Source organism: Myotis brandtii, unplaced genomic scaffold (genome assembly GCF_000412655.1).
Source record: "Myotis brandtii unplaced genomic scaffold, ASM41265v1 scaffold158, whole genome shotgun sequence".
In the NCBI taxonomy this organism is placed as follows: Eukaryota; Metazoa; Chordata; class Mammalia; order Chiroptera; family Vespertilionidae; genus Myotis; species Myotis brandtii.
In genome coordinates, this window is record NW_005355753.1 from 1276482 (window position 1) to 1287679 (window position 11198).

General features: G+C 50.2%; 1 protein-coding gene across 4 annotated transcripts in view; it reads right to left on the bottom strand.

Moving 5' to 3' along the window:
* LCMT1 (leucine carboxyl methyltransferase 1) overlaps positions 1-11198 on the bottom strand; it is a 47391-nt gene that overhangs the window by 13390 nt on the left and 22803 nt on the right. For 3 of the 4 annotated variants that reach the window (XM_014536250.1, XM_014536251.1, XM_005862037.2), the window contains exons 4-7: positions 8388-8464; positions 6673-6734; positions 4444-4546; positions 1215-1335 (exon numbers count right to left, since the gene is read on the bottom strand). In XM_014536250.1, the coding sequence (XP_014391736.1) occupies positions 1215-1335; positions 4444-4546; positions 6673-6734; positions 8388-8464 (363 nt within the window). Of the gene's footprint in view, positions 1-854; positions 993-1214; positions 1336-4443; positions 4547-6672; positions 6735-8387; positions 8465-11198 lie in introns of those variants that run through there. The other variant, XM_014536252.1, reaches the window with a different exon arrangement.

Below are 11198 nucleotides of genomic sequence, written 5' to 3' on the forward strand. Positions count from 1 at the left end.
AGCTGCAGGGCGATCAGGGGGTTTGGGCGCTGCCCCCTGTCACGCTGATCTGGTGCCAAGAGGCCTCGCGGCTCCGCTGATCCCGGTGCTGGGAGGCATATTACCCTTTTACTATATAGGAAAGAGGCCTGGTGCACGGGTGGGGGCTGGCTGGTTTGCCCTGAAGGGTGTCCCGGATCAGGGTGGGGGTCCCGCTTGGGTGTCTGGCAGCCTGGATGAGGGGATGATGGCTGTTTGCAGCTGGTCACACCCCCTTCAGGGTGGGGGTCCCCACTGGGGTGCCTGGCCAGTCTGGGTGAGGGGCTGAGGGCCGTTTTCAGGCTGGCGGGCAACAGAAGCTCCCAGCCTCTCCTTTTTTTCTTTTTTTTATTCTGGGATTTATTTACCTTCTATGGCTGTCACTGGAACTGAGAGCCAGCTTTAGCTATGAGGCTCGGCTCCAGCTCTGAGACCTCAGCTGCTGAAAGCAGGTATCTTGGCTTGTTTGGGTTCTATAATTGTAACACTGTTGCGGTCCTGCTCGCTCCAGCTCTGACGGCTGAAAGCAGGTTTCTGGGGTTTATTTAGCTTCTATATTTGCAACATAGTTACTTAGAGTGCAAGCTCAGAGGCCGGCAGTGGCAGGCGGGGAACCTTGGCTTCCTCCTTCACTGGAGCAAGCAAGCTTCCTGTTCGCTTCAGCTGCCTGGCTGCCAGCCGCCATCTTGGTTGGCAGTTAATTTGCATATCTCGCTGATTAGCCAATGGGAAGGGTAGCGAAGTTATGGTTAATTACCATGTTTCTCTATTATTAGATAGGATATTTAAATGCCATTTAACAAAGAAAAATCAACCAAAAAAAATGAGTTCGCGTGTCAGAGGTGACATAGGTTTGCCATCACTGCGTTAGCTGGAGGCAGAAGGAAAAGAAAGAGCAGAAGCAGGTACGGTGCTCCGAGGCAGAGCCACCCTGGCTCCAGGGCAGGACTCAGATTTCTCGTGCTTCCTCTTACCCAGGGGTGGGCAAACTTTTTCACTCGAGGGCCACAATGGGTTCTTAAACTGGACCGGAGGGCCGGAACAAAAGCATGGATGGAGTGTTTGTGTGAATTAATATAAATTCAAAGTAAACATCATTACATAAAAGGATACGGTCTTTTTTTTTTTTAGTTTTATTCATTTCAAACGGGCCGGATCCGGCCCGCGGGCCGTAGTTTGCCCACGGCTGCTCTTACCTGTTCGTAGCTGATGAACATGGCGGTCTCAAAACTGTTGGCTGCCCACTTGATTAGGTTTGCAGACTGCTCCGGAGTCATGTAGACCAGCACACACTCTGTCACCAGGAGTGTCGGCAACCTTGGGAGAAAAGAGCAGGCACGTGTTCACCGGCTGGCACTCTGGCTGGGCACGTGCCACAGTTCTGGCAGGGCAGTCACAGCCAGGGCCCCAGCAGCACTCTGTAAGCACATGGCCACTCTGCACAGCCCCAGCTGGCACCGCCACGTCCGAGACATACTGCACACAGGTGAGCCGCGATCGTGGTGTCTGGCTTGTGAAAATGAGTTGAATGGCTGCGGACTCTCCCCGCCCTGGCCCACCCGGCAGCAATACCAAACTGCAGGTTCCGCCATGAAGAGGAGGAGGGCATTTCCTCCCCCGGAGTCTGGGTCAGTCCGCAGCATGCTTCGGCCAATGAACAAGGAGCAAACAAGAAGCCTGACAATCCCTTGCACACGGGCACTTGCTCTCTTGCTGCACTCAGCAACCTAAAACCACTGTGCGAGTGAACCCAAGCTTGCGGGCCGTAGCAGGGGAGGCCCCTGGGTGAATGAGGCAGCCCAGTGACAGGGAGTCAGCCCCAGCGACCTGCCTGTGCGCGCGCACACACACACACATACACATACACACACACACACACACACACACACACACACGTGACCCCAAAGGATATTAGCTAAGCCTGGTCTCCTGGCAGAAGAACCACCCAGCTAGGCCCAGCCCAAACTGTCAACTCAGAATCCTGAGCAACTAGACAGTGAGCTGTTTGAAACCTCTGAGTTTGGAAGGATTTGTTACACATGAAGAGCTGACTGGTAGATGCAGAAATACTGGCATTCGTTTAACGGAATCTAGTTCTTTTTATATAAGCTACACCATGAAGAATTGAAAACAGCGTGATCAGTTGTGGGAACCCTAATCAGAACACGCCGGATGTTCAAGACCAATCTGCCATACGCATGTGCAAAGGCAATGACCCAGCAGTTTACTGTACGCACTGCGCAGGCGTGCCTTCCTATGACCCAAAGACTGACATCACTATTTGGCGAGAAGCCTCTTGCTTGAGTTGGTAGAAAGACTGTCACTGACCAGCCGGTGCGCGGCTGCTTGGTGGGGCTACTTTGCAGATCTGTTTTGCCTGGTGGCTCCGTTAGCAATGGCTACTTGGTCTGCAATAAAGTCTCTCCTATACGCCTACGACTGCTCATACCCGGCGTCCACGGGGGACAGCCCCTGGCAGAGAAGGAGCTGTGCTCCGACATCAGTCCCCAAGAAATTACGTTATACTAAGCATCCATTCTCACTAACCGGACCCAAGTACTGAACGAATTAGGAAAAGCAATAAACTACTAGGGAAATATCTAAAAGCCTTCATTTCGGAAAGGGAACACTGACTCAAAGAGGATTTTAAGCAAACAGAGCAAACCCCACTCCTATTCACCAACAGGAGCGGTCAGACGGAACTCAGCGTGAGAGTCCTCAGTGTGGACGGGCTTCGGGCTTCCCAGGCCCGGCTTCCACGCCCACTGCCGACCTTCACTCACTAACCTGCCCGGGGAACCAGTCGTGTCCTTGAACGCCAGCACTCACCTCTGCCAGGGAGCACACTACACCTTGCAATCTGTGCAGCACATAAACGTTCCCCAGAGGGAAGAAAGGACAGGTGGGTCTGCACCTCCTAATGACAGCCTGGCGGATGATTCCAGGTGAAATAGGCCAACAAAAACTTCCAGACGCAGCCCAACAGCCATCACCGCATAAGTGAAAGATGTGTTGGGAAGACCAAGCTTTGGCTCCCTAACTCCCCTCCCCTCAGTCGCCAGCAGGCCACCTGTATGTGCACCTGTTCTTACTCCTTTCACCCTCTCAGAAGAACGGGGACCCGTCCGTCCCCCTGAAGGACGTAGCCTCGGGCCATGCTCTGCCGCCCCCTCTCCTCTCCAGCAGTGATCCCCTAGTTGCTACTTTATTTCATCATTTGCCATTGATTTTTGCCTTCAGTTTCTTCTTTTTGTGGCTCTTCCACAAAATGCCGACTTCTGCACATGGGCCACAAAGTTTCAATCGCACTGTACGTGCGCGCCCGCACGTGGTATTTTGTGGAAGAGCCACACTCAAGGGGCCAAAGAGCCGCATGTGGCTCGCAAGCCGCAGTTTGCCAACCACTGATATAGGTTATTCATCCATTCCCCTCCTGATGGATATTTAAGTTGTGTTCAGTTTTCTGCTACTAAAAACACTGCCTATGCCCTGGCCAATTTGGCTCAGTGGTTAGAGCGCCAGCCCTCAGATCGAAGGGTTGTGGGTTCGATTCCCGGTCAAGGACAAGTACCTCAGTGTAGGCTCGATCTCTGGCCGCCCCGTCAGGGTGTGAACTGGAGGCAATCAATCGATGTGTCTCTCTCACATCGATGTTTCTCTCTCTCTGCCCCCCCTCACTCCCCTCTCTTCCACTCTAAAAAAAAATCAATGGAAAAAATATCCTGGGTTGAGGATTAAAAAAAAATAAAAATAAAAACGGTGGCTGCAATGAACACCCACCTGTGCATACATGCAGGGGACACAGCTGGAGGTGGAGCTGCTGTGGCACAGGGTGTACACCTGTGCGATCTCACTAGGTATCTCCAACCTTCCTCCCCCTCGTCCTACTGAGCTCACATCCACCAGTGCTCTGACCCATTCCTTTTACCCCGTCACCTTGCCAACACTTAATACTGCCAGGCTTTTACATTTTTGCCAACTTGATGGAAGCAAAATGGAATTTCATCTGATTACTACTGTGGTTCCCTACCCTTGTCCTACGATGTTCTTTACTTTCTTCTCTGAGCTGCCTTGTCGTTTTTTTTCTGCCCATTTGTCTACGGGACTTTTTTTTTTTAACAGTAGCTGTTTTTTGTATATTCTGGATGCTAATCCTTTCTTTGTGTATTGCAGTTGTATGCTTCTATGCACACAATTACCTTCTACCAAGCTTTGTTTATGTTGCACATCAGTATTTTACAAAAGCAATACAGGTTATTCTGATGTGAAACAGACTCGAGAAACAGTGCTTCTAACAAGTTCAGAAAATCACTCAAGGTAGGGATGAACCGAAACGGGGCCTGGGTGTCCCACTGCACTGCCAACTGGCCTTATCTCACGTTAGCATGAGACCACACACGTGTAAGAGGTTAAAAAAAATCTCACTGTGTGTTCATGTTACATTTCTTTAGTTTCTCTTCCAGTGTGGCTAAATCTCGAAGATCTGCTCCAATAAGGGCGTATCTCTTCGAATCCAACATGTGTCCATCTGCAAATACAAGAGAAGAGCATTTCAACAGAAATAAATGAAGAAGAGGTTGTTAATTCCAATGGACAGGGCTTCCTCAAAATTAAAGTTATTGTTTTTCTCTATTATAAAAGTACATGCTCATTATTTTAAAAAATCAGGTAAGAGGAGAGTGAAAATTAACTGATTATTACATTTCCCAAAACAGCTATTAGTGTTTTGGTGTATAACGTTCCAGCTTTTTTTCCTATGTGCTTAAACTCACAGACACAACACAAACTAACTCTCTCTCTCTCTCTCTCTCTCGCTCTCACTCTCGCTCTACACAGAGAGAGAAAAAGAGAGAGAGAGAGAAAATGGGGCCACTCCATATGTTTTGAAAAATGCTTTTCCTGCTTCACAGTGCTCTCATGGCGTTCTGCTGAGTGGATAAAACAGCTGCCTGAGCCAATCCCTCCCGACCAGACCTGGCATTCCCAGGTGGTCTCTGCCGTGGGCACTGCGATGAGCACCCCTGCGCATGCGTCAGGAAGCACCGCCTCATGACCTCTTTAAAGTGCAGAGGAACCTGTGCTGTGATACACACACAGGGATGCTCACCACAGGGCCTAAGACAGAGCTGGTGCTTCAGGGCACACACCTGCACCGAGTAGCAAATACGTCCTAGAGACCCAATGCACGCCGTGCCCACTGGCGACCCTGCACCCTAGTCCTCAAAGCTGCTAAGAAACTGGATCTCCATTATCCCGACCGCCAAAAGGAAACAATAATTATGTGGCATGCCAGAGGCACTAATTACCACTACACTGGCGGTCATACTACAACATATAAACGTCTCAAATTAACAGGTACAGTACACCCTGCATTACACAGTGCTGATGTCGAATAGATTTCAATTTATTGTGAAGGAAGTGTACATGGATCAGAAGCGGACACTGTGTGACATCACGTGCACACACACATGCACGCACATGCACACACACTTTCAATTTAGGAAAGTAGGTTATACGTGAGGAGGGCAACAAGTAAGCCTGCTCCACACTGGTACTGATGGGAAGGCTGCTCTCTAAGTGCTGTGCCAATTTGTAAGTTATTACCTTTGACAGAAAATAGTTCAATCCCAGCTCTGGTCAGGGCATGGGCAGTAGGCAGCCAATCGATGTGTTTCTTTCACATCCAAGTTTCTCTCTCTCTCTCTCTCTCTCTCTCATTCTCCCTCCCCCTCTCTGTAAAATCCAATGGAAAAAATATCCTCAGGTGAGGATTAACCAAAAAAATCCTATATAATAAAAGCCTAATATGCTAGGTGTCCGACCGTTTGACTGTTCGACCCGTCACTATGACGTGCACTGACCACCAGGGGGCAGATGCTCTGACCAGTAGGTTAGCTTGCTGCTGGGGTCCAGATAATGGGGACTGGGCAAGATGGGCCAGACACGCTCTGGAGCCCTCTCTCAGTCCCTCCCTAGCCCCCCGATTGTGCACCAGTGGGGTCCCTCAGCCTGGCCTGCGCCCTCTCGCAATCTGGGACCCCTCGGGGGATGTCAGAAAGCCAGTTTTGGCCTGATCCCCACAGGCCAGGCCAAAGGACCCACCGGTGCACAAATCTGTGCACTGGACCTCTAGTAATAAAATAAAATAAAACTGGAGGGGAATGCTTGAGTGCTGGGGCCCAGGAGGTGACAGTGGGTGAGGCACGTCAGGCCGAAGACAGCAGAGGGGGACAGAAGCGCCACTCACCCGTCTCAAGCACTTCCCTGCAGGAGTGAGGGCCGCAGCTGCCAGATCTGCTCTTTCCAAGGAAAGCAGGAAATCAGGTTTTCATTAAAAACCTCCTATTTTCAAAATGTTAGCAACTAATTTAAATATTTTTTAAAGATTTAAGATTAGGGGTCTATGGACATCTAATAAGTCACAAATAGCTGTTTTAAAATCCTTTCTGGTAACTGTGAAGGAAGTGTACATGGATCAGAAGTAGACACTGTGTGACATCATGTGCACAGGTGCACACACACACATGCGCACACACATGCACATGCACGCACATGCACGCACATGCACACACACACCATCTTTAAAAAGGAAAGGGGGAATCAAGCAACAACGGCAATGTGGTCCATACAGCACCACCTGGGGAGGATACTTGCCGCTTTGAAGTGTGTCCTCTGAATGTAATTCTAAAATGGGCTTTAACAGGAGAGGCCTGGACCTAAGGAAGGTGGGAAAGAGAAAGAAGAGTCAGGCGGCTTATCTGCTGCACAAATGCAGACACCACTGAAAAGCGGCAAATGCGACGGCTGCTGCGGTGGGGACTCTGTTCAATTCCCTCTGACCCGAGGCACCTAGGGCCGTGGTCGGCAAACTGCGGCTCGGAGCCACATGCGGCTCTTTGGCCCCTTGAGTGTGGCTCTTCCTAAGCCTTAGGAGTACCCTAATTAAGTTAATAACAATGTACCTACCTATATAGTTTAAGTTTAAAAAATTGGGCTCTCAAAAGAAATTTCAATCGTTGTACTGTTAATATTTGGCTCTGTTGACTAATGAGTTTGCCGACCATTGCCCTAGGGGAACTCCAGGGACACGCGTCTCAGTTAGGTCAGCTGAGCATCACACTCAGATCCGAGGTCAAACACAAACTGAGCGAGACAGGCTGCAACAACTCCCCGGCGTCGCAGTGCGGGTCTCGCCATCGCCAGCTGTCCGCCTCTTCTCAAACAGAACCCTAAAGATACCCACTATTTCTCACAGGTAACTCAAATAATTCACGTACTCAGACCTAAAGTTCAGGAACATTTATGTGATAACGCCCCCAATCAAGACTATGAAAAAAATCAGGGCGCCAAACTGCCGGTATCCCAGGCAGCACGCACAGACGCATGCCTTTCCGCTCGGAGAGCGCCGCTGGCCCGCATTGAGCCTCCTCACTCCTACTCAGAGCTCGAACAAGCTTCGTCGTCCTCTGCACTCCTCAGAGCATCAGAATTGCCACAGTCGTCCGAAAAGCACATTACATGTAAAATATTCTTTTCTATTTGGGAAGGGTAAAAATCTTATTTTCATTGGCTAAAGAAGAAAAACCAAAGTTTGAAAAGTATTTCCAGTTTGTGAGGATTAGGCATTTCTAAAGGATAAGCTTAAGCTTTCATGCTTATTAAATTTTGTAAATATAAGAATCAGGATTTTGTTTCAGTGGCTGATTTAAACAGGAGGGAGGAAGCCTGGGTTAACACTATTAAGAAACCCTGACCTTGGGCTTGAAGTCAAGGTTTAAATCTGAGCTCGACCCCTTGCTAGCTGGGTGGTCTTAGGCAAATTAACCAAATTTCTTTGAGCCTCAGTTTTCCCATCTGTAAAAGGGGCTAACAGCACTTAACTCATGAGTCTGCTCTGAGGACTGGATGAGACAACCCAAGTTGGTGCCAGGCAACGACAAGCTCTCAGCCAAGATCAGCAAACTCTCTGTCTACAACTCTGTAAACTCTCTGAAACCTGGAATGGCCCCACAATAGCTCATATATAATCACTGGTTAACTTCGGTCTCCATTCATTCATTCAAAAAATATTTACTGCACGTCTACTCTGAACCAGTACCTCTCTATGCCCTGGGAATAAAGAAGCAAACAAAATGCACATGAAAAATCACACTACTCTCCCTCGAGAGCTGCACCAGTGGGCAGTGTCCCAGGAGAGGGTGTGTTGCATTTCGAAGATTGCACGGCATGCTGGAATGAGGGTCCCAGGGCAAGAATGGAGGTGGGAGGTGGGCAAAGGAAAGCCGTGCACAAAACGAGGTCCCGGCAACCCACACGCCACTCACTGAGGCTGGCTCTGAATTCTCTCTTCAGGCGAAAACCACACTTACCTGATGCTGTGTACCTTTCTCGTGACTATGAGTGGGAAGTCGACTTCAAAATATTTATCTGGGAGAAGATCTTGATCCTGAGGGAAAAACACACAGAAATCTTGAGAATGACGTATTCACGCATACATTGACTGTCATCTCCACGGAGCAAGTGTGAGGCCCCGAAGAGCACCGCGGCACCGAGGATTTTAAACCAGGGGAACGATACGGTCAGAAATGCAGTTCCCAAGTTATTCTCAGCATGAGGAACAGATGGAGGGAAAGTTAGGAGGCCACGGAGGTCGTCCAGGTAAGAAGTAATGGGGAACCTAAACTGGGGGAGTGGCCGCTGGGGTGGAGGTGGGAGGTAAGAGGTACTTTGGAAGTAGAACGTGACAGTATTCTTCAAAAAGCAGTTTGGGACCTAACAGGTCAGGAAATCAATGTTTGTAGCGCGTCTGACCAGCAGTTTGGGGATGAAATAGAATAAAATAGCAAGCATCAGAAAAAAAGAAAACAGCATGTGACGAGGGCTAGTGTTATTTTGCGACACGTTTGCTTTTTCTGTGACAGGAGAGTGGTGGGAGATAAAGTGCAGGCACTAGAGCTGGGCGCGGGTTCAAACCCAGCTCACCACTTGTTTGCTGTGAGGCCTCGGGAACGGCACTCCACTCCCTGGGCGAAAAGCAGAGAAATGATAGCACCTTCTGGGGTTGTGAGGACTAACGAGGAAATACATACAGGAGACACTGCAGAACAGGGCCTGCCTCAAATGCGCCACCTGTGAGCCTTTATCATTAACCCCTAGAGTGCCGGGGAGCTCAATCTCGCTCCTCCTGTCTTTCGCCAAAAGTGCCGGGAGCGCTATCAAAGCTTCGAAATGGCGTCCAGTTCTAAGTCTGCTTTTATTAGTGATGATGATATTGCTAAATATGTCAATGTAGTAAAGGTTTCCTTAAGTTCCAGGGGCTGCACCTAGGGATTGGGCCTGCCCTCTGCCACCCGGGAGCAGGCCTAAGCCAGCAGGTCATTATCTCCCAAGGGGTCCCAGACTGCGAGAGGGCACAGGCCGGGCTGAGGGAACCCCCCCTTCCCGCCCCCCCAGTGCACAAATTTTTGTGCACCGGGCCTCTAGTTTTTTTTATATTTGCAACCATAGTAAAACAAAGACTTATATTTTTTATATTTATTTTATACAGTGGGGCCTTGACTTACGAGTGTCCTGACTAACGAGTTTTTTGAGATACCAGCTGTCTCTCGGCCGATTTTTTGCATTGAGTTGATAGAGTAATTTGAGTTAACGAGCTCCTTAACAAGTTCCTTAACAGCTCGGTCTCGGAACGAATTAAACTCGTAAGTCAAGGCCCCACTGTACTGTGGGCCGCAGTGAAAAAGCCTGAAACACACACACACACACACACACACACACACACACACACACACACACGGCCTGCTTCCCTTTCCCGAGTTTGCTAGCTTGGCTGAGACCTTCTCGAACGCCTCCTCTCCCTGTGGGCAGTCACCGCCTGCACAGGTGTGACCACACCCCCGGTGACTCTCCAGGTCCCGTCATGCTGCAGGAGCGCTTCACTTCTCTGAGACCCAGCAGGAAACAAGGCGCCCACACCTGGCCCACCTGCCCAGCGTCTCCCTCTGGAGACACGTCAACCCGCTCGCGCCCCCCTGCCCTGTAGTCCAGAAAAACAGAACTACGCCGTATTGTAAAAGAGACAAAGAAGAAGGAAAAGGAAGCCGCTGGCTTGCAGACCCTGGTGGCAGCTGGTGCAGGATAGGAGGAAGGGCAAGGCCGGCACCCTTGCTTCTGGCTTGAGCAATTGGGCAGGTAAGAGTACAACACATGCAGAGTGACCTGAGACAGAGAACAGTACAGCGGGCAGCAGACAGGCCCCTGGGGCTGCACAACAGGGGCAGAATCATGAGCAGGGGACCCCGAAAGGCGAGCATCGGAATTGTGGGGTCCATGTGGAGAATGGTCCTCAGTTAAAATCTCAGAGGATCTGGTCTGGGGGAAGAGGGTGGAGAGGAAGAGGAGGCAGAAAGAGAGAAAGACAAAGGAACGGAAAAGAACAGATTTTACCCTTCAACACACAGTATCACTACAAACCAAACGATCACTCAAATTTCTACTACACCCTACCAATTGCGTCTCCTGTACCTGCCTACCAGGTGCAAGTCCTTCCTGAATGCAACCTACAGCACCCGGTGCCGTGTTAACTGCCTCAGCGGAGCGCCCGTGTCACTACAGCCACATCTCGGACCAGCCCTGGCCCGGCAAGAGGCATCTGGCACTAGGCAGCAGCCAACACGCACGCCTGCCACACCCGCTCTGCAAGGAGCCTGCAGACCACGGCGGCTGCCTCGGAGGCGGCGAGCAGGCAGCCGGTGGCTGTAGACACCTAATGACCTCCCTCCATATACCTTCCACCCAGTACATGCCTGTGAGGCGGACAGATGGGTGTTCGTACGTGGAGAAGGCTGTGAAGCGGAACAGGCATGGACTGCTCTCACCCACTGTGCTCAGGAAGTCACAGCGTTGCCCAGGTCCTTGAAAACGCCACTTATAAGGAAATCAATGGAAACTACTTTTGTTGTAAGTTTTTTAAGGTGCATAAAACCCTTAAATTAATCTAGCAGTTGTTCCCCTAGCTCCATGGTCGGCAAACCACGGCTTGCGAGCCACATGGGGCTCTTTGGCCCCTTGAGTGTGGCTCTTCCACAAAATACCACGTGGGGGCGCACACGTACAGTGCAATTGAAACTTTGTGGCCCATGCGCAGAAGTCGGTATTTTGTGGAAGAACCACACTCAAGG